Below are 20,538 nucleotides of genomic sequence, written 5' to 3'. Positions count from 1 at the left end.
AGCCAAATTAGATTTTATAAGCTAAGGTATTTACTAACATCCCCAGAGTAAGCACCAAGAAAGTAGTAGGAAAACAGATGAGTAAAAGAGAATTAAAATGGCACTTTAAAAAAATTTTAATACAAAGGAAGGTAATAAAAAGCAGAAGGTGGATAGAAAGCAAAACAGCAGGCATGTATCCTACCTTTGAGTAATGCTCTTAAATGTAAATGGATTAAAAAACGCATTAAAACAACTATAACACTATCTCTAAGAGTTCAAAGACACAAATTTGTTCAATAAGATGAAAAATTCTATACCATGTTAATAGTACTAGATGAAGTAATTCTGCTAATAGATAAAAATAGATAAACTGAAACAGAGGATATTTTATAATGACTTTTCATCACCAGACAAATGGACTCTCACCTTAGGGGGCTTGGTAGCACTACGGTAAATCAATGGAAAAAAAATTAAAGTCTTTCTGGCACATATTTGGACAACTGGATATCCACAGATGAAAAAATTAAGATAGACAGTGATTTCACAGCATTTCATTGAAAAGGAATCATGGACCTAATTGTAAGAGGTAAAACTACTAAACTTTTACAGGAAAGAGGAAATCTTCATGACTCTGGGTTAGGCAATGGTTTCTTGGATATAACAACAAAAGCAAAACCAACAAAGGGAAGTTATAAAAATTCTTCAAATTTTGTGCTGAAAGTGAAAAGACAACTCATAGAAAGGGAGAAAACATAAATGCTATCACATACAGAAAATATACATAACATATAAAGAATTCAATAACAAGACAAATAACTCAACTTAAAAATCAAGTACTTGTTTTCAATAGACATTTCTTCAAGGAAAATATAGAAATGGCCAACAAACATGAAAAGATGCACAACATTCTTTTCCCTCTGGAAATGCAAATAAAAGCATCATGAGTTATCACTTCACACCCATTAGGATGGCTAGAATTAAAATGACAGACAGTAATGAGGATGTGGAGAAATGGCAATTCTAATAATACATTGCAGTTGCTTTGGAAGACAAATTCTCAAATAAAATGATCATATCACCCAGCAATGAAACCCCAAGGTATGTGAGAAACTGAATTGCAAACAGGCCCATACACAAATGTTGACATGAACATTCACAGCAGCACTATCCATAGGATTCATGAGCCATGTATCACTGTTCACAATAGCCAAGATGTGAACCCAAACACTCATCAATGGACAGACGGGTAAATGTGGTATATCCACACAACAGAGTACTTTCCATCCTAAGAATGAAGTGCCAAAACAGGGATGAAACTTGAGAACTTGATACAATGAAAAGAAAACTCACAAAACGAAATTAATGCTAATGGGTCTGGTTGCTTGGGGGGCATAAAATGTCTCGGAATTAGGTAGTGATCATCAATGCATAACCCTGTGAACACACTAAAAAACACAGAATTGTACTCTCTCAAAGGGTGAATTTTACGGTCTATGAATTATACATCCCAATACAGGGGTCGTAAAAGTATTTTCCAGCTTATTTGTATTGTAGTTATATTTTTAATCTAAAATAGGCTTGGGTTTTATTGCTGTATATGGGAGTGGTAAGCATTAGATGCTTATAGCTGACTTTATATCTGCATTTATTTAAGCAATATCGTAATTTAACTAGTTTACCAACAGTTGGTTTTGTTCAGTAATTCTAAAACTCGCACCAATTGTGGTCAGCTAATTTCTGGTGTAGAAGTTTTTCTGCTAACTCTGTCAAACAGTAGATACTTAAGATTAACATAGTGAAGGTTAGACATTGGTTTCCAATAGTGAAATGAGTGGTTGGCTGATCAGAACAGTGAAGTACAGAGGGGCGCTCTCAAGACATCAGGATATCAGAGTTGTCATGACACCTTAATGATAACACTGTGTCATCAACAAGGTAAAATGACTCAGGGAGGCCTGTAACCTGAATATGTCATGCTCTTGTACTAGAGGTTGCTGATGCCAATGGGAAGGATCATAGAATCTAGCCTCTACAACAAGGATTGGCAGACTTTCTGTAAAGGTCTATACAGAACTAGTTTAGCCTTTAAGCGTCATCCCATCACTGCAACTATTCAATTCCACCACTGTAGCACAAGCACAAGGGTGATAGACCGCAACTAACAACACACAAGCAAATAGCCTGGCTGTGTCTCAATAAAACTTTATAGACAAAAGCATATGAAGGCCCATACTTTCAAACACCCTGCCCTAGAACATCATGCCTGCATTACACAGGTGAGGCTGCATCACCTGTGAGAACAGAGAGGCAACTCCACCAAGTCCACACTTCTGGCCCCTGCCTACCCATACACACCGGGCTAAGAATGTCCAAGTCTGGCTTTCTTGGTTACCTGATAATCTGGTAGTGAAGCTTTAGAGAAGCAGCCTATCCTCACCTCTGTCCAACTTTTTGGTCAACTATTGTGATCTATCAGAAATAACCTAACAATTGTTATATCACCAAGTAAACAGCTGTCAGTTTGTAAAGGTGCCTCTTTTGTTGCTTTAATGATGTGCACTATTAAGACAAGTGAGTGAACTACTTGACCAACAAGGACTAAAAATTAAACTTGAATTAAACAAAAAAAAACAGGGCCTCCCTGTTGGCTCAGGGGGTAAAGACTTAGCAATATCGAGCTATCACCAGCCACTGCAGCATGAGTTTGATCCCCAGCCAGGGAGCTGACCCACATGGCGCAGCAGACCTCTCCTGACTCACCCACTGCTCCCCTCAGCAGTGTATTTCAGTCAATGTGCCTGTTCTGTTCCCCACTCTGTCTCTGGTGAGTCCTCTCAACCTCCGCACCTCTGGCCTACACCCCAGTTCTTATATGCATAAATAAATAAAAACTATTATCTTAACAAAAAAGTCAAAGCACAGATGAAGAGCCAGGCCAACAGGGCCCAGGGACTCCAAGAACTGGATCCCAGTTCCAACTCAGAACCCAGATAGCTGTCCCCACATTCTAAAACATGAGCATGCGAGGAATTATTATCATTTGTGGTACTAGAAAGAAGCAAAAGAGTTAATCACCCAAAAGCAATTTGCTATGGTTTTACAATTAGTATCTTGGGTTACCAAATTTGATTTGAATCTATTTAACACAAAGTCACTCAGAATACCCCAAACCCAGACAGCCTTAGCATAAGGCACAACACAGGGGAGAAGTTATACTCGCAGGCCTCGGCACTCCTGCAGACACGGTTATCCAACGAGGCCCACACCGCCCATCCTTACAGCTCAGCAGTCTAAGCAGTCCTGGGAGAAATACCCATCCTCTCTACTGCTGGTTATGCCTTTTGTCTCAAAGCATCCATTGTGAAATGTTCTGTTTGTATTACAATCAACTATTATTAAAGGTTTCTGCATACCGAAGACCTCGGGGAAGAGTTTCTCAAATTCTAGTAATTCACAAGCCTCTAGGACCATGCAGAGGAGCAAGGGCACCTGGACTCTACAACCTGCACTTGGAACAAGTGACCGGATGCCGTTGCTGTAGGTGCTCCTAAGACCACAATTTGAGAAACACTCCCAGGCAGTGGGCTGGCTCACCTTACCGAGAGCCTCTGGCTAACACCACTGACCTCAGCATCTGATGGCCGGTTCATGGGCTAAAGGAAGGGAGACGCCAACATATAACTATTATTTTGCCATCAACAGCATGTTAATAAATTACACAGAGACTCAAGAGCTGATTATAAAAGTACCATAATTTAACACACTGCACCCAAAAAAAAATCTACTAGTCTATACTTTCTGACAGGTGAGCAGATGGCATTCATCCCATCATACTCTGTACATCCACTACACACCAGGCACTAGGAACGGTTTTGGACACTATTGGTGATGATCAAAACAGACATGGCCCATGATCAGACCACTGGCCAGGAAAAAGACTCACCACCAGGGCACACTGTACATCAGCACATTCAGAACAGGGGGCAGAGAGCTCCATCTGGGATATAACTTAAACTCCTACATGCAAAATTTAGAATTCGGAGGGTTATAAGATAGGCACAGCTCTCCACCTCAGCCCCCACTCAGTCAGTGGAATGAATCTGAGAATCAGCCGCCCTGTCTTAAAGTTAGTTAAAATTAAACAAATTCGGGTCTAAGGGACTAAAGATGGAACACTGCAGAACTGGAGACTACTAGACTCAGCCCTCAGCCCTGCCCTACTGGGTATCACCAAGTCCTGCACTCAGGCCCGATTTCTCTCCTCTGCATCCCCATCAGCACATGTCTGCCTAAAGCAATTCAAGGAAGCCTGTGTACTTGACATGCTCTGTGTATATGTGTGTGCATGTGTAAGAGAAACATAAGGCAGATCCAAGATGTGAGCCAAGCAAACAGTCTAATAAGAAAACTTGCCACAGCCTAGTGATTTTAGAAGCATTTTTAGAAAGCATTTTGGATGTACAGGGTATGATGGGATGAATGCACTGGGAAACCACCTCCATCTTCTCATTCCGACCTTACTTTGCTTTCCCTGTCACAGAGGTTCTCACTACTTTAGAATCCTTCCAAGAGGGGTTGAGCTGCTTCTGCCTGGTCAGCTACCACTTATAAATAAATGAGAACCTGGAGGAAAACAGTACATGTGAATATAGTCCCTAAGCAGCACAGTGACAGAAAGCAGAACAACTTGCCAGTTATCAGAGGTCTCCAGAGTCAGAGGTCAAGGAGGGAATGGCCGCCATTGGAAAACAAGCTTACCTCCCCTCGGGAACACAGGCCACCTGCTCTTGGCCAAGCCTGATTTTTTACTTTACAAAAGGGCAATAGAGTTGCAACTTGATACAGCTGCAAGGCAAGTCCTGCTAAATAATCAACTGGTTTTTTTTGTTTGTTTGTTTTTTAAGATTTATTTATTTATGCATACAAGAGCTGGGGTACAGGCCAGAGATGTGGAGGGTGAGAGGATTCACCAGAGACAGAGTGGGGAACAGAACAGGCAGATTGACCAAAGTACACTGCTGAGGGGAGCAGTAGGCGAGTCAGGAGAGGTCTGCTGCGTCATGTGGGTGGCCCGCCGGTGATCTAACTCATGCTGCAGAGGCTGCGGATTGCTTCATAGAGCAGTGCTAAACCCTTCTGCCTCCAGGGAGGCCCCTCAACTGGTTTTTAAATGAGGAAGCCCTCCATTTCAGCATCTGGCTCTGGCATATCAAATCAAGAGGGAAATTTTCTCAAAGGCTGAGAGTTAAGCTACTTACTGACAGCTGGAAGCTTAATTACTGCTTTTCTTAGAACACTAACTCCCACTAGCCAATGACTACACATTCTATTAGCCAAGTAAATTAACACGTGTCCAAAATTCACATAGAAATCAGCCTACATTGAAAGGAAATCAGGCAGCGGGGCTTAAGAGGTAAAAGTCACTGAGCCTCCCATGTCCTTTCTGTGTTCTGGAATTGCAAGAAATACATTTGTCAAAAATGGTTGGCCATGAGGAAAGAACCAAACTCTTAGCGCCTGGAGATCTTGAGTGGTTGTCTAAGCTTCTCTAATCTTCAATCTCACATGCTTCAGTCAAGCTCCCCAGACCCACCAATCCAGTCCCTGCTTGTACAAACTCACTTGCATGATCACAGAATGCCAAACCTCAGAAAGCAAGCTTAAAAGCACTGTATTCCTTAGTGCCTTCAACTTACCACCACCTTTGTGGCGAACATATACTTGTCCCGAAGCTGAAAGTCTCTCACTTCCTCGAGGATCACCTCCTGGTTCTCTCGGGACTGGAAGAAGTCTGTGCTGCGGAGAACCGTGGAGTAGCCCGAGGGCTCGTGTCGTTCCACATAGATGGTGTTTGGCTTGTCATAGGGATCGATTCCCCTGGAAAAACAGACAAGTGGTCGTCATCGTCACGCTGAGTCATAGAGGGCATGGAGACTGGACCATGCAGACAATCAGCTCGGATTTTGGGGCACCCAGATGGGAGCTACAGATGACATTCTCTGTGCTACAAACATATTCCTGGGGTTACTCAGGGGCTCAGTTTGGAGGGAAAGGAACTGCCATTTGTAAAATGTTCTATGTTGTTACTGTTTTCAAAGCATCCTGGATTTTGCTTAAGGTAAGATATAGCCATGCTTGAGAACAGCAAAAAAGAATAAAAGCATTAATGAGCAAGGGGCTGCTGCAGGCTGTCAGCAAGCTTCTGGCCTCAAGGGATGAACCTCAGAGGAATGAAGGCAATGTTTCCCCAGGATGCCATGTTCTCAGAAGCACAGTTCTAGCAGAAAGCACAGGAGGAGCCCCTGAGCCTGATCTTTCTAAGACACCCTGCCCTTTCCCTCGCTGTCCGTCCGGTGCTGTTATCACTGATCTGTGCCACTGGGATTCATCCAACCAGTGCAGATTCATCTCCCATGAGGCTCCTTCACAAATCCTTTCTCGATACACTGCTCTCCTTGATGTCCTTCAGAGGCTCGGGCATATTTCTCCCACTGTGCTTTGTCAACACTATACCCCTCTGGGGTGATGCCCTCCACATGCACTCTGATCAACATCTCTAAATCAGACTCATCCTCTTAAGTCAAGTCCCCCTTTTCAGAGAAGCTTTCCCCCAATCCTCTCCTCACCCAGCACTACCCACACATGGCTTTTCTGCAGCACTCAATTTCAAACCTTTTTTGAGTTTTATAGGCATCTCAAAGAAAGGTAGAGAACAGCTTTGCAACTAGTCTCATCATGATACATGGCAGTGCTTCTTACTATGTATTCTTCATAAGTGTTTGAGCTAGAGACAGACAGAAGGACAGGCAGACAGAGAGAGAGAAAAAGATGCCTTCAAAGGCTATGTCTTACATTTCCTTTTATCCCACAGTGTACTTAGCTGAACTGATCCCTAATACATTGAATGTGTGAACCATAATTACAGGGGCCGGGCCAGTCCAAACTGAAATCTAAGGGCCCCAATATCCACTGAGAGAATAATCTATCCCAGGCTTCCTAACACAAGAACACCAAGGCTGGGGGCCATTCAGCAAGTAGGAAAATCACTGGAAAACTCAGGAAGAGAACTCCCCAGTGAGGGGGGTGCGAAGGCCCAAGCACAGGCAGGACTCACTGTCATAGGGACTCATGGTGCTCTATGCACATTGGCTCTCAAGATGATAAGGGCAACGTTCCTTCAAAGGTGCACTGGTAAGAGCAAGTTCTCAAGAAGAAAGGAAGGAAGAAGGGAGATAAGAAACAGGAAAACCAAAGTGTTTTCATGTTTGTGGGTTTTTGGTTTTCACTTGGGGGAAGATTTGACATGGCTCCACAGTCTGCAGGGCGATGGAAGAACCAGCAGCCTTAGTCCTAAAGTGGGAGTGACAGTTCGTCGGCTGCTGTGGGGGTGGTGGTATGTTCCCTTCTTTTCCACAATTAGAAATACTGATTAAAGTACTTCCTCTATCCCGGAGGACATGTAAATTAAAACCAGGCTGCTTGGTATTTTTAAAAAGGCAGAGAGGAAAGGACCTTTATTTGGCTCTTTGAGATGAGCTCACCTCTGATTCCTTCTTCACCAAAAGCAGCGGCTGACATCTTGATAGAAAGAGCTATGCCTTTCCTCCCAATTCTCATTGGAGACAGGTACTTGAAGCTTGTTTCTGAGAGCCATGCCCCCTACAACTTTACAATCACTACCTTCCCACTTTGTGCATGCCCTCACACCTATTTCAGGTGCTGTTTTTGCCCCCTTTTGGAAATTCAAGGCTTATTCTAGCTAAGTGGACTCATCAGTCCTCACCTTGCCCCACCTGCTTAGCTGACGATCCTTCAGTGATGCCCCACAAGGCACCTGGCACCCTCCTCATAGCTCTTGCACTGGCCAGTCTTGCTATTCTCCAGCTCTGGACAACATAAGATACTGTTTTTTCTCACTCCTGATGCTCCCCAGGCTGCCAACCATTGTTAAACAAATGTATGCCATTAGTCTGTGACATTATACTCACTTATTATGCGGAATCCTAGGGGGAAATCCCCCAGATAGCCTGAAATTCCCTAACACCAGACATGTGATTATCTAAAATAAGATAGGCCAGCCCTCTCCCCTAAGGTATCTTTATGTCTTTACAGAGACAGAATGTATAACTTACAAATTCCCAAACAGGAAGTTCTTTTATTTAATAATCCTGCTGGTTTGTCCTCTTAATACATGCTTTCCTAACAGATGAAAGAGCAATCTGTCCCTTTAAAATTCAAACACAGCAAGTTCTAATGGGACTCCCTGGGTAGAGGTTGTCCTTGGATGAGACTGTGGTTATAATTTCAGTAAGACTCAACAACCCCTGCCCAAGGGTCAGAAACAGCTGTCCTCTAAGAAAAGCAAATCCACTGGAGCCTGAAGACACTCAGCTGTAAGGCCCTTCTGTACTCCTTTTTACGATTCTCTATTGCCAAAGAAGCTACACCAACTCAAAGACATCCTCTTCAAACAGAAAGCTAAAAAATAAAAAAAGCACAGCCTCTACTTTGTGTAGGGCCATTACATTTAATGAGGACAAAAACTCCATGTTAAAGTCAAAAGACAAACTGGGAAATATAAATATAAAAGCACACACGCTTCCTATCACAAGATCAACAGTTACCTCACATCACAAAGGACTAATCTCGAATAAATAAAGAGCTCCTAGAAATCAACTATAAAAAGACTAACAAATAGAAAAAAGAAACAAAAGATCAGGAGATACAAGTCATAAGAAAATAACAAAAACCCTTCCTAAAGCAGGTTAAAAATGTTCAAACTTATTGGTAAGAAAAGTGCAAATTAAAACTACACCAAAATATTCTCTTACCTAAGACACATTGGCTGTGGGGAGAGGCACAATTCTATGATGATGTGAGTGCAAAACTCAACACTTAATATAAAAATTTAGCATCCTACCCAAATCACAATTTCAATGCTTCATTCACTGGGCATTATAATCACTGCACAAAACTGACAAAAAGCTCCTGTCCTGGTGGGACTTTTCGTCTACTGGGCAGAGACAGACAAGTAATAAGCATAATAATGGTGTATCAGAATATAAGTCATATGCAAAAAATAGGTCAGGGCACAGCATAGTAGGAGTGACAGGGTAGTGGGCGCAATTTTAAGAGGATCCTTAGGATTGACCTCATTAAGCTATTATCTGAGCAGACTTGAATGAGTTAAGAGAGCAAGCCATAAGTACATTCTGGGTAAGAGCATTCTAGGCAGAGCAAACGCAAAGGCCCAGTGGTAGGAATGTACATGGCATTTAACCAGAGAGAAATGATGGACATTAAATGGTTCAAAGCAAAGGAACATAATCTGACCTGTTTTTAATAGGGTCAATGTGACCATGGGCTGAGAATAAATTGTCAGAGGGCAAAAACAGGAGGTGACCAGCTGGATGACTAGTGAGTAAGAATGGCCATTTGGAGTAAAGAAATAGCTGAGTAGAAGATTCTGGATGCACTGAAGAGTCAACAGGATCTCCTGACTGATTTAATGTAAAGCATGAAACAAACACAGTCTTAATGGCTCAAAGTTTTTGACCTGAGCAAGAGAAATTTGAAATGGGGAAAATAATGGGTCAAGCAATGAAGATCAGCAGTCCATTTGGAAGGTATCAAGTTTGCTGTGAATGGGTTGAGGCAACAGTAGATAAACCCACTGACCCTCAGATTTGTATCCACTTTTGTTCATTCTGTTCCCGTCCACAATTTCCACCCTGCACACCTCCACTCAGCTACACCCACCTATTGCAAACAAACTGGATCAATAGCAACCTCCTCCACGGAGCCATGAATCTCCTCTCAAGCTATCCCCACGACTTCAGGGCTTCCTGTATAATGCATTATGTGCAGAATGCTTTTTCTTACCACCTCAACTACTGTCTCCTTAGTAACTTTACCCATAAATTATTCAACTACCTATGCTGAAAGTATCTAGTATGATTTATATTTAGCAAACATTCAAAAAATATATACCTTATGATCGAACAATTGAACAAATTTTACAGGGAGAAAAATTCCCTCTTTTCATATGATGCTCTAACAATGAAGGTCTTTAGAATCTCCAATACACTCCAGAGCTCCAGATTCCCCTGAGTTCTCTGATGGCCTGCAAAAGCCTTATCTCCTCTCAAAAATGACCTTCCTTTCTATCATCCCTAGTGAGTTTGCTCGACTTGCAGCTCCAATTTCCTTGGTCTGGAAAATGTATTTCCTGAACCAAATGCTTTACATTTCAGGTACTTTCAGGGCAGAAGTTTTGTCCTCCGTGAAGGAGCTGGAACTGGAGAAAGGAGATTAGATAACATTCCTTACACGACAGAACTTACCAATAAAAGGACTTCACGTGCTCCTGTATCATGATCCAGGTCTGGCCAAAATCATCTGACTTCCATAGCTGCAGAGACCAAAATGACAAGAGGTGGTTATGCTGTGCAAGGTGTGCCCATCTGCATGGATGCTCACTGGACGTCCACCTTGAGTTATGTGCCATCTGTGAAGACCGGCACCAAGGTCACCTCGGCCAGCGTGGTTACTCCAAGGGTAGGAAGGGAAGAACAGATTTGTGCTAACTAACAGCCCTTGCATTCTTCTCCAGATTTACTACAGTCTCAACAACAACTAGAAGGCAAATGAGCATGACTAGTCTTACATTTATTGATTACCAGAAAGTATTATTTTATTCAAGACTAGCCCTGGGGTGATGGTAAAAAAAAAAAAAAAAAAAAAACCCAAAGATACCCAGTACTTCTGCCTGGAAAAGTGTCTTTAAAAACCCATCAAGGGTCAGGGTGATTCAAGGGAAAGGACAACTGGCAAAGAAGAATGGAAGAACACCTAAGGAACCAACTGAGTCCCCAGGGGGACTTCCAAAGGCATAACCTGAGGGTTCCCCTGCCCCAAGCCAGGTCTTAAAGAAGCAGGAGACCAAAAATAACAATTATCCACCCACACTGGTAAGCTGACCCAGCCCATACTCGGGTTACTCCCTAAGGCAAGTGAAGGTAAACAGATCATGTTTTGGTTAAACCACCTGCATGAGAAAGAAATGTTCCAATCCTCTAAGCAAAACCTTTCAAAACTCATCATAAATCCTATCCTACAGGATCTACAGGTTTCACAGGATTATACCAGAGCATATATCAGGCTTGGCAAGTTTTGACCTTGAGATATGAATCCCATTCAAGCTCTCTCTCCACTTCTCTCACCCTTCCTTCAAGCTTGGATTAAAGGAGGAAAACACACACACACACACACACACACACACACATATATAGAGAGACACACAAACACACTAAGAAGGAATATTACCATTAATGGTACCATTAAATAAAAGATAAGCAAAAGCAGTAGGTTTAAAGTAGAGGATGGGGAAGTTAGAACAGAAATTCAACAAGAGGCCTCCCCGGTGGTGCAGTGGTTGAGTGCTGGGCTGCGAAGCTGCCCACAGACTCTGCAGCGCCAGTTCGATCCCAGCCACTGGTGAGGGTCCCACATGGCGCGCAGATCTCTCCTGCCGCGCCCGCTGCTCCCCTCAGCAGTGTATTTCATCAGTCTGCCTGTTCTGCTCCCCACTCTGTCTCTGGTGAATTCTTTCACCCTCGGTGCTTCTGACTGTACCTGGTGCTTGTATAAATAAATAAATCTTCAAAAAAAAAAAAAAAGAAAGAAATTCAACAACAGATCCCAGTAGAGCTCCAGACAGCTCTTCCTGGTTCTGATTAAATTCCAGAGCCTCAATTTACCCCAGGATGAACTAAAGTGCATCTACCCTGCAGGGCATGATATTAAGTAACAGGCCTTGCCAAGAGCCAGGTGTTGTTCCCTAGCTGGGCTGCAGATTGAGTGTGCCAGAAGAACAGATTTTTCCTTAGCCATGGGAAGTGAAATAGTAGCTACAAAGGCCAGAAAGGAGAGGGCGGGCAGGAGGGAGGTCACTCAAAGGACAGGCAAGCTATAAGGTGCCCCCCTGGCTGTGTCCCGGAAGCTCTCTTACCTGCTTATTGGGGTGAGATCTGTCAAAGCCCAGGAGAAGGTTGGAGACCTTGCTATGCAGAAGGAGATCAGCTGCCCGGAATGGGATGGAGAAGCCTTGGATTGTGTTGCAGAAGTCAAATGTGATCCAGAGGTACTGTGCATAAGCATCTGCAAAGATGTACTGCAAGAGAAAAGAGGTGAGCTCAGAGCAGGACCTGGCCAGCACCCCCCCACACTCCCAGCAGGGAGCACATGCATGCAGGGGGCCAAGAGGTACTGGAGGTGCCAGGGACTCAGGAGTTCCCATAAGGCTTTCTCCTGCTGTGTCCTGGCAACAAAAGGAAGCTGGTGCACACCCAAGTAGGCTCAGGGTCCGGGACAGGCTGGAGCAAAGCCAGAGAGGGCTCTCCTTGAACCAGGTCATAAAGCTAGTCAAGCCTTGCTGTTTTGCCTTTGAACTGACTTGGCTATTCTCAGTCCCTGCTGGTTGCTCAGTCACAATCAAAGGGTGGCTACTGGAAGTTGGGCCAGGGACGTCACGTTCTGCAGATTGGCTGCACACACAACGCAGCCCACATCCTCTAAGAACCTGTCAGACATGCATTTCCAAGAAACTCCCTAAAGTCACACACCTCCAAGGAGATTAGCTGCTTTGGGCTACCAGACCAGGTGCCAGGGTAGCTCCACAGCCCCCGGCTGCCACAGGCAGACTCACTGTCAGGAGCACAGCAGGAAGCAGCTCAGGCAGCAGGGGCCTCACCTCCTTTTGCTTGCACCTGGGTGAGTGACATGGAACAGTTTGGCAGGATAGTGACCGGTGGTCTAAAGAGTTCTCAGGGGGAAAGGACTGAGACAATTCAATTCAACAAATGCACCCTGAACGTTCACTTGGACCAGAAGCTCAGATTCTTCTCTACAAACCCAGGGTCCGCTCTCTCCAGCAGCTTGCCCCTCTGACGCAGGGCAGACATGTCCACAGCTAACCCTATGCAGAAGCGAAGTGAGAGTGAATGGGAAACCATGGGCAGCTCCAGGCTGGGAGATCAGAAATGACTCCATGGAAGATCTGGCCTTTGGAGGGCAGGCAAGACTTCCTTAGGGCATGAATATCCCAAGTCTACAGCAATTTGAGCTTGGGAACAAAGGAGGAGAGAAAATACAGCACGGGTTCGGTGCCAGTCTTGGGAGCTTGGGGAAATGATTAGGAAGAAAGCACAAATATTGGAAAGCTTCGGGTGCACACAAGCTCTCTGGAAGACAGCCCTGCTCCCAGAAGACGCAGTGAGGTGGGGGAGGGACTCCGTGGAGGACATTGAACCCGAAACTACAATAAAGCAGGCAGATCCGGCTCCACCTACAACCAGTCAACAGTCAATGAAATTCTAGAAATCAACAAGCCAAAGGAATCAGACCCAGGACACGTTCCCTAATTGATTCCACCTGATGCAGATCAGGCTGCAGCTCCGATCCTTTCAGCACGAACAGCACGGCTGCTCTGCCTGCTCCCATGTTGCTGTCAGTGCTAGTGCTCCGTCTCATTTGCTCTCTCCCCAAATCGAGACTTGAAGCTTCCCAGGAACTGGTTTTATGTGTTCCCTTTTGCTCCCTCCACGGTAGCTAATGCAAAACTCCAAACTCTGTAGAAGGCTCATTAAATCTAACTCTAAAGGCCGGTGAACATCTTTAAAATGAAAACTATCACAAGCAAAGGCCATCTTATAAAAATAAGCATGATCCTTAGAGTACCGGCATCATTTCTGGCATATAAGTCTTCCCCCGGAAATAACCTCACCCATCTTCCTGCCCTGAAACCATCTTGGTTATGGAGGAAGGGAGTGTTCTCAGTTTGCAAAGGTTTCTCCAGAAATCGATACTCAAACAGCTTCCTATTTGAGAATCTAAAAATCGTGCACCTAGTGACAGGACTCATAGTTGTGCATCATCCTAGCTAAAATTTTTCAGGAACACTTACAATTTGCCAGATACTGAGGGAAAAGTTTTATGTGCCTGCTCGCATTTAGTCCATTTAGCAAATCCAGTGCATCAATGCTTGGGGTATCATTACTCTCTCCTTTTACTTTAAGGACCCTGATGCTTGGAGAGGTTAACTGCTCACAGAAAGCCTGGAGCCCACAGCACTTACATCAATGAACGCTGGTTTAGGGCTTCTCTCTTAACAGTCCGCCCATCCTTACCTCTCCTCCCAACACAAAGGCAGCAGTTGCTGAAATGAAATTCCAGCCTTACCCAGGCTATTGGGCTCCTTTATGGGCCTTCTCTCTTAATCGGCTCCTTAGGCGTTCACTGGAAGCTCTCCTCCCTGGCCTCCTACAGACTCAGATCCACTCTCATCCCCCACCCTCACCGGCTCTGGCTCTGTCCTTTCTGCTTCTGCTGGCTCCTTTTGTCTTCCCGGGCCTCTCTCCACACTCTGGTAACCTGACTGCTCTTCCTTCCTTTGCTAATTCGAGTTATCCTTCCACTCAGCTGCAAGGACTGCCCTCAAGCACAAGCATTACATGACCTTCAGGTCTAATCTACCCCTGACTTCTCACTGAGATTCTATCTAGTTCACTACCTTCTTAGCATCTCCGGCCTGATGTGCACCAAGAGATTTTGTTAGGGGAACAGGACCCACAGCCAGGCAACCCGTTTTATATCGGGGCTGCTCTGTAACAATTTCATAAGTTCAAACTGAACCTGACACCTCCCCACCAAATCCCAAACTCCCTACCCACATCCCTGGCTCCAGCCATGCTACCCTCCTCTGGGCACCACCACTCACAAGCCGCCCTGGGCTGCACTGAAGCCACAGACTCATGCTGTGACGCCTCTGCCCCTGCCTTTCTCCTCCTCTACGGCTCCCCCCAACTCTGCTCTAGCCACTGGAACCAGGCCCGGTCCTGGAGCTCTGTCACGCTAATGCTGAAGGTTCCAGGCAGCCTTGAACACCGCAGCTCTCACCACCTGCAGGAGGCAGCCAGCACCTAGATACGTGCTGCTCCAGCTGTTCTGGTCCACGCCACACACGCACACGTGAGGAAGGGGCAGAAGGTCCTGCTCTGCTTTCAAGTCCCAAGACCGCCTGGCAGTCAAGTCTACCCCAGGTCAACCCCACAAAGGAGCCAACAGAGCTGACCTACAAGAGCCTCCTAAATAGTGGATTCGGGAGCATCCTCATGTACCCCACCCCTCCGACCCCATTTGCAACCACTTCCTACTCTAAAGAAGCTCCACCTTTTGGCCTTAAACTCTGTCTCTTCTTAAAATGTTTCTGGAAAAGGAACAAAATAAGCTATGGAGTTCATCTCCATGTCAGCATAAACGACTCTCCAGTTTTGAGTGGAGAAAGCAGAGGTGTGATGAGAGGAGGAAGGGCGGAGGCGGCGAGGAAGGAGCCAAGCTCGAGGAGGTGAGGGGAAAGAGCTGCTTCACAAACACACCCAGGACCAACTGCTGGAGAAAAGCAGAAGGGCTGTCGCTTCTGCTGAGCTTATGGGACCGGAGCGCACATTCAGTGGCCTTTGTAATAGAGCCCCAAACACGTCTGGACACTGCTTGCCCAGTGGTGGATGCGTTACAAGGCCAAGCGCCGGCCAGCTGGCTGGAGCTGCACGCTGGCTCGGGAGACAGCACGAAGGGCAGTGAGGAGGAAGTAGAACTGCTGGCTGATGCGAAAATAGACCCCTTAGCTTACATGCTTCCACGGCACTCCACCTCCGTCACGAGGCAAAGCCACCAGTCCAGAGCTGGTGGCCTGAATAGCACCTCCTTCCCCTTCACAGGCACACCCCACCACCCCCAGACTTCCACACATGGCTGGGCTGTGACATCTTAACCTCTCAGGCAGTGGCTCATGTGAGCCATGTCCACTTGAGTTCCTGACACTCCACACTGACAAACAGGTGTCTGCCAGGGCCCACGGCCCACCTCCCCAGCATTGACAGTAAGGCACAGGACTTGTGTGATTTTTCTCAGGAAGTGGTGGTAGGTCTCTGGGGCAATTTGCCTTCCAACAGCACAGTTAAGAGTCACCATTTCCTTCCTGAGAAGTCTTGGGAGGGGGGAGGGGGTAAACAGCCCTTTCAGGGGAACTAGAAACTTTAAAGAGAAGGCCTCACCCCTGCTTCAGGCCTCAGGGTTCTCCAAGAAGGCAGCCCCTCTTCGTTCACCCCACCAATGCCAAAGCACATCCAACTTGACTATGACAAATCCAAGACACACCCTTTCCAAGGCAGAGAGCATATCTGAAGTTTCTTTGCTGCCACCACCCCAGGGTTTCTCCTGCCTTCATCCCCTACACCATGGCCCCTGCCCTAGTCCTTCTCTAGACCAAATGCTCTAAGAGTCCCTAATCTCTCTGGCAGCACTAAGCCTCCCCCTTGCAAGCCCCTCGAGGGCTTAGCAGCTGCTCACCACAACCAGGAAGGAAGGCAGAACCTGCTAACAGACCTGTGCCCTGTGGCAGAAGGGGGCAAACGGAACTGAAGAGAGAGGTTCCAAAGAGGCAACAGGGAGCTCTCAAGGTCACCACTTCAGCAAGAGTTAGCTCTGGGACAAGGTGTAAAAGCAGTGAAAATAGACAGGTCTGCCCCAACCAAGAGTAAAGTCCAAATGTGATTCTTTTCTTGGGAGGCAGGGGGCGTCTAGATCTATTCTCCGGAGACCAGGCTGCCAGGAGTTGACCCCCAAGCAGGGCTCGGGCATGAAACAAGGTGGTCCCAAGCGCATACTTGTCTGGTCACCTGCCACGGTGGGGGAGGTTATACAGAGCCAGTTCTGATATTTTTTCAGTCGTTGCAGGTGAAAACTGGCTGTCACCCCAGGCAAGAGGGGGTTGTTTTCCTAAGATCCTTTAAGAGCCTTAGGCTGGGCTGATACTTAACCAGTATGGACCATAACAACTATTCCAGTAGTCATTAAAAAAATTGCTTCTGTACCCATTAGTAAATAGCTGCACCCCTAAAACCATTGAGAGCACCCCCCGCCCATAGCCGGTCTCCTTCCACAGGCCCTCCTCTCAAGCCAGCAAATGAAAGGTTAATGCTTGGCCCAGCAGGGTGGCCTTCAGAACCCAACTCCCTCCAGACAGGGTCAGTTCTGATTGGTCAGTGCCATCCCAGTGGCTAAATATTTTGAATACAGCCCCTGTTAACAGACCACAGGCAACCCGAGAAGCCTGCATGGGGGAGGGGGGAGAGGGGGGCACCTGGAGGCCCAGAAATCCTGTGGCTCTCGTTCTCTTGTTCCCTTCTGAATGAGAAGAGAACAGCAGCTATCCCACCTCAGAGCTTTGGCTGCAGAGGTCTTTTTCAGCATCTGTAGTCGCTGTCATCTAACCCAAGAAATGAGCTGGGGCTCTTGAGTGGGGCAGAAAGCAATCAGGCAATCAGATAAAACTCTCCCAGCTACAGCTACCTACTGGCAGGAGAGCCTGGCTGGCTGCCTGCTTCCAGCCTCCCCTCCCCCTCCCTGTCCCAGTCCCTGTCCCTCAGGGCCCAATCTCAAATCAAAGCTTCCCCACTCTAACTTTAGAAACAAAGCCCTCAGGCCAACAGGGAGAAAACAAATCACCAGTAACTGGTGGGGGGTGGTGTTCTATCAGCACATGAGCAAGCCCCCACAGGTGCACACATGCTGGTGATGCCATCAAACCAAGAGCTGAGCCCTCCAAAGACCTGCTTAGATAGCAACGAAAGTCCCAGTGGCCTGGTCATATTTGCCACCACTGCAGGTTTTCTGTGCTGTAACTGGACACACCGTGTGTCTGGAAATCCTTCCTGGCCAGCTTGATGCTCTGCCTCACCCTGAGAACTACACTCTGTCACAAGCTCCCAGGTTAGTAGCAGTTACCAGTCATGCTGCAAAGAGGACAATGAGCTCCATCTCCCAGCCCCCTCAAGCCCACCCCAGGTCCTGACAGGCAGGGCGACCACCGCCTTACACGCTTGTTGTCTGCGGGACTGTGGTAGAACTGGGCCACCACGGCTTCACTGTTATTTCCCACGCCGAAGTTCAACTTCTCGGAAATTTTCCTGAATGATTTTCCATAGTCATATGACACGTACACCTGGAACAGGGAAAAGAGCTGGTGAGAGATGTGGCAGAAGATGTGTTACTCAGCCTCAACTGGCATCCTCCCGCCCTGGGTTCCGACAGGTCCCCAACATCATGGAATTACAGATGTGCAAAGAACTCCCCAGGAGAAACAGGGCACACTCTGCCTCCACCCCAGTGCAGGAGAGGGCAGTCTGCAGGGGAACCTGCAGCCAGAAACATGCAGACCTCTTTCCTTAGGCCAAGACAAGTCCCCACAGGAGGAGACAATGGGTGAGAGCCCCTCCTCACCAAGGCTGGGTAAGTGTTCTTAACAAATCACCTCCCGAGGCAGGGAGAACATGGTTGTCTGAGGGAAAGGGACTGAGAATTTGTTTTGCCCTCGGTGGCCTTTTCAGGCTTTTATTGAGCTTTTTACATCATTTGTAGTGCAGCAACCAGGTACACGGCAGGTGGAGGGGCTGGGAGGCCAGGAGACTGGCAGGCCTCCAGCATTGGGCAAGTCATCACTCTTTCTGGGCTCTCTAGCGTTCTCTCGAGGGCTCTTCCCCACTCTGCTTCTGCTGCCATTGCTGTTGCTGCCTCTGCTGTTGCTGGCATCCCCATGACGCCACCCTTATAGGCCTAGTCTCTCAACCCAGGTATGTCCACCTATGCATACCCACGCTCTACTCCAGGTATCCACCATCAGGCACTCGTGCAAGCCCACAGTCGTCTATCACTAAATACTAATGGTGGGAGGGTGGAAAATCCTGGCAATTTATACTTACCCTACACCATCTATTGAGATGTCCCCAAAAGACAATCTAACTCTTCATCCCTCTGCTAGGAAGTTCTGCTCTTATAGCATTCCAGGAGATGAAAGAATACCCCTCCTGGGTCTCCACAGAATAACACAAGAGATGATAAGAAGTGCAATGCGCTTAAAAATGCACGAGGTTAGTTATATCAATGGCACCAGAACCCCTTTCCCAGCACGTGTGTTCTGCCATTTAGGCAATTTGAGTCCAGGAGAACAGCAGTGCCAACATCTACTGCTCTCCTGCTGATGGGTTACTCGCTATCCTGTAACCACAGGTACAGAAGGGAAAGATCCCTGCCCTTCCCTAAGTATTTGTTGGTGCCAGGAACTTCACCAAGCTCTTCAAATAAATGAGTTCGGGCAGCTTTACCACAACCCGAGGTGGCAAATGCAAGGACTAACGTCATTTCACAGGGAAGGCAAGAGGTGCTTGTGACGTTAGAGTAACAGAAAGTTGCAGCAATGTGGGGTTCAGACCTGATCTACCTGCCCCTCATTTACCTGCCAGGTATCATCTCAAAGTCACTACACCTCAAGTGAGGGACAGCTGTCAGGTGTTTGGTACCTGGGCTTTAATACCTGTGTCATAGGAAATATAATCGGTGAGTTAAAAACAGTAACTGACAAATACTTAGAATCGGTGTAAGCATTAAAGAAAACCGACAGGTGATTTCAAGGAATGGGACTAATTCCAGAAAGTGTCACCATCCCTGTGTGCCCGCTGATTCAGACAGCAAGCACGCTCTGAAGAGTTTTCTATGAGCTGGGTACTGTGCTAAGCACCAGACATACAAAGACACATGGTGTTTAGACACAATGGGCCTGTATACACGCAAATATCTGTAAACAATGCCCCCCCACGTAAACAGTAACCATCACAAGGCATGTACAAAGGGATGGGGGAGCACATGTAGGTTGTTGATATTTATTAGATGTCAAGGTTTAAAAGAGCAGAGAGAGCGCCTCTGCCAATAACTGGGTCACGGGAAGAAATCCTATTACCAACACACAGGCTCAAACGCAGCATGTTCCCAACTACCAAACACGCAGCAAGGGGCCGCCACAAAGGCAGCTTCAGAAGTTCAGCAGGCTCAGAGCTCACACACCATCCGAGCGGTTAAGAAGCCAAAGTGGCACTTTCTCACTCTCGTTCTCCTGGCCAAGAATGGACGGTAGGAGTCCCCCAGAGACTCAAAAGTCACATGCAGCAAACGAGTGGCTTCTCAAAAAGGGACTCAGGTCCCCTCTAGTGCCAACATCCAGTAAACTGATAATCCACTAGGGTTACCTCCGCGGAGGCACACAAGCGATAGCAAGTTCATGTTAGGGCTGCATTGTTTAGAATACAGTACTCTTTTGTGCATACTATCTCTCATCTGCAGAAATGGAGTTAGGCTCACGTTGCCTCCTCCTGTGTACCTGGACATAGCAGGTTCTCACTCAAGGTTTCTGGAGTGAATAAATGTCATTACAGACATGAATGTTCCATAAATGAATAAAAACATGTAAATGAATGGCCAAGTGACTAGGTGGATCATTATTTCCATGTAAGAGGTAGCAAAAAGTAAGACTCAGAAGTGAAAGCCCAGCGCCAGCTCACAATGCTAGTAGCTGACAAAGCTGCCAGGTTCCACCAATGCCAAGTCCAGTTGTCTTTCCACGCTTGCAACTTAACCTTCCAGAAGGTTCTCTCCTACATACTTACG

At 46.4% G+C, this 20,538-nt stretch overlaps 1 protein-coding gene across 2 annotated transcripts in view; it reads right to left on the bottom strand.

Annotated features, from left to right (window-relative positions):
* Positions 1 to 20,538, bottom strand: part of SORL1 (sortilin related receptor 1) — a 144,174-nt gene that overhangs the window by 100,517 nt on the left and 23,119 nt on the right. For both annotated transcript variants that reach the window (XM_037505469.2, XM_054693157.1), the window contains exons 3-6: positions 17,918 to 18,043; positions 11,993 to 12,154; positions 10,326 to 10,393; positions 5,679 to 5,859 (exon numbers count right to left, since the gene is read on the bottom strand). In XM_037505469.2, coding sequence (XP_037361366.1) covers positions 5,679 to 5,859; positions 10,326 to 10,393; positions 11,993 to 12,154; positions 17,918 to 18,043 — 537 coding nt within the window. The remainder of the gene's footprint in view (positions 1 to 5,678; positions 5,860 to 10,325; positions 10,394 to 11,992; positions 12,155 to 17,917; positions 18,044 to 20,538) is intronic.

The sequence above is a fragment of the Talpa occidentalis genome, unplaced genomic scaffold (genome assembly GCF_014898055.3).
Source record: "Talpa occidentalis isolate TD23 unplaced genomic scaffold, MPIMG_talOcc4v2.1 talOcc4.12, whole genome shotgun sequence".
In the NCBI taxonomy this organism is placed as follows: Eukaryota; Metazoa; Chordata; class Mammalia; order Eulipotyphla; family Talpidae; genus Talpa; species Talpa occidentalis.
This window is presented reverse-complemented; position numbering and strand designations above follow the sequence as displayed.